Source organism: Chenopodium album, chromosome 3 (genome assembly GCF_948465745.1).
Source record: "Chenopodium album chromosome 3, dcCheAlbu1.1, whole genome shotgun sequence".
Lineage (NCBI taxonomy): Eukaryota > Viridiplantae > Streptophyta > Magnoliopsida > Caryophyllales > Amaranthaceae > Chenopodium > Chenopodium album.
In genome coordinates this window covers 57079557-57082136 of record NC_137836.1, presented here as the reverse complement: position 1 = coordinate 57082136, position 2580 = coordinate 57079557, and the positions used below count along the sequence as shown (strand labels likewise).

At 35.3% G+C, this 2580-nt stretch overlaps 1 protein-coding gene across 1 annotated transcript; it reads right to left on the bottom strand.

Annotated features, from left to right (window-relative positions):
• Nucleotides 1-296: 296 nt before the first annotated feature.
• Nucleotides 297-860, bottom strand: LOC145625143 (uncharacterized). The gene has a single exon (XM_081678222.1). The coding sequence runs from the start codon at nt 858-860 to the stop codon at nt 297-299; it is 564 nt and encodes a 187-aa protein (XP_081534348.1).
• Between the last annotated feature and the right edge of the window lie 1720 nt (nt 861-2580).

Here is a 2580-nt window from a genome sequence, read left to right as displayed (position 1 = left end):
TCTATTTCTGAGAGCTCTTTGTGTACTTGCAGATCTTTAGCAAAGGTCGTTTCTGTCACAGGCTTTGTTACAAAGAGAGTCTTTCTGCAAGCCTTGACTTCTTCAATTTCCTCAATTAATTTCGTTCTCCCCCTTCGTGGAGTAGCACGAATTCTTGTCGACCAGCCTAAACCCCTTTTCTCCTGCTCCTCTTCAGAAATCTCACCACAATCCTTCTCACTGTGTCCAATTCTTCCACACATTAGACAAAAGTAAGGGAGTCTTTCATACTTAAGTCGAATTTTTAGAACTCTTCCTTACTTAATCTTGATCTCAATACCCTGTTTGAGAGGTTTTGAAATGTCAAGGTTAATTTTTATTCGCCTATATTCCTCCAGTCCCAATTCATCCTGCTCTATGTCAATAAAATCTCCAATTCTACCTCCAATTGCTTTTGCTATGGCATCCGAACGATAGTTAAAGGGTAAATCAAAGATCCGAATCCAGAATGGTGAATGGGTCAAAGGGACCTCAACCGGTTGTTCACTCCCACCCACCTCATTAAGGACAAGAAGATGATTTTCGAAACACCATGGCCTGCCCTCGAGAATTCTTTCTTTATCCTTCCAATGGAAAAATTGGAACACAAAAAGATTAGGGCTTACCATCCTGATTATAATCTTCTTCGAAACCGACCACGATTGAATCATGGTCTTTTTGAACGCCTCCACATTGTAGTTTTGATCTGTAATCAATTTTCCTACGAGCAATAACGAGACCCTTTCCGAGGAATCTGAAACATCCAATTCACTCACATCCAGAACCTCCTCCTTGTCGCATATCTGTAGAGTCTTACATTTGTCAATAAGATCGTCAGCCATGGCTGAGAAAACAACCTCCGTGAGGTTAGGGTTTCCTGTCGTCTCAAGGAAGCAGAGAACCCTGTCTTTCAAGGGAGTTTTTATGCTTGTGCCTATGTAGTCATTTAGAATAAACATACTTAGAATATTCTTGTTTTTATATGGAAGCATAAACGTTAAAAAAATAAAAATAAAAAATAATATAAGATAGCGAATCATATAACGACATTTGTCAGGGTCACATTGAGACGCTTCTCTTTTAGTATAGTATATAGATAGATAGATGCTTTCATTAATTTTATTGCCATTTCTATATATTATACTTCCTCCGTTTTCTTTTACTTGCAACACTTCCCTAAAAAGGAAATGTCATAATACTTGCAACACACTATAAAAAGAAAGTAATTTTAGGGAAAAAATATACTATATCCCTTATTTAAAGCACATGGCCTACTAAATTACACTCCTAACAACCACTCATCCTATTTTAAAGTTTATTATATCATATAAACCCCACCTTTCTTAAATAACGCGCTAAAGTGTGTGTTGCATCTAAAAGAAAACGGAGAAAGTACTTCTCACATATTTTTTTTTTTTGAACAAACTTCTCATATATATAGTATTTGTTCAATGATAAGACGAATATATTAAAGTCTCATGTATAAGCAAATGTCTTCATTCTAATGTCATTTCTATTATATGATAAGACACATACTTAATTATACCATATATATTCCTATTTATCAATATCAAACAAAATTATTATAAAACCTAAATACTCTACGCTCATAGTCTCATAGCACCACGTCAACAACGACTTCATACAACTCAAAAGGCAATCAAGTTTATTTCTTTGTACAAATGACACACCAATTTACACCCTTCATTCCGTAATAATTGACACGTGTTACTATTAATTCATTTAGTATTATATGATAAGACACATACTTAATTATACCATATATATTCCTATTTATCAATATCAAACAAAATTATTATAAAACCTAAATACTCTACGCTCATAGTCTCATAGCACCACGTCAACAACGACTTCATACAACTCAAAAGGCAATCAAGTTTATTTCTTTGTACAAATGACACACCAATTTACACCCTTCATTCCGTAATAATTGACACGTGTTACTATTAATTCATTTAGTTTTGTATTAGTCATAATTACAAAACTTGATGTTCCTATAATATACATTAGGAGCGGATCTTCTAATAAGGAGCGGATCTTCTTGCATATGAATAGATGAGGAGAATTAGCATTAGATGCTATAAAAAGAGTATGCTGGTTAAGAGAGTAGTGTGCCATGCTAGTTACATAGTAATGTAGTGTACTAGTGTGAGGGTGTGACACTAAAATGCTGATTTTGGGTTTTGTGAAGGATAAAAGCCGTGAAAATAGAATTTGGATAGTATTAAGACACTGTACACTAGATTAGTGTACAATTGGCAATCCTAACCCAGATCTGATGACCCGACCTGTGACTCGAAAGCGCCTAAAAAATTGACCAAAATTCCAAAATCGACCCGATGTATACCCGACCCGAAATCGAAGTTGACCCGTTCTTGACCCGACACCCGAACTGACCCGACTTGATCGTATCAGACCCCAAAGTTTACCCGAAATGACCCAACTTAAAATTGACTTTACCTATTGTTGACTCAAAGTGTTTGACTCGAATAGACTCAATAGCATAAATGCCCTGAATTAAAATTACCTTATAACTAAACT

Excerpts from the sequence above, each read along its gene's own strand:
- LOC145625143 (XM_081678222.1), bottom strand. The coding sequence starts at position 860 with ATGGCTGACGATCTTATTGACAAATGTAAGACTCTACAGATATGCGAC.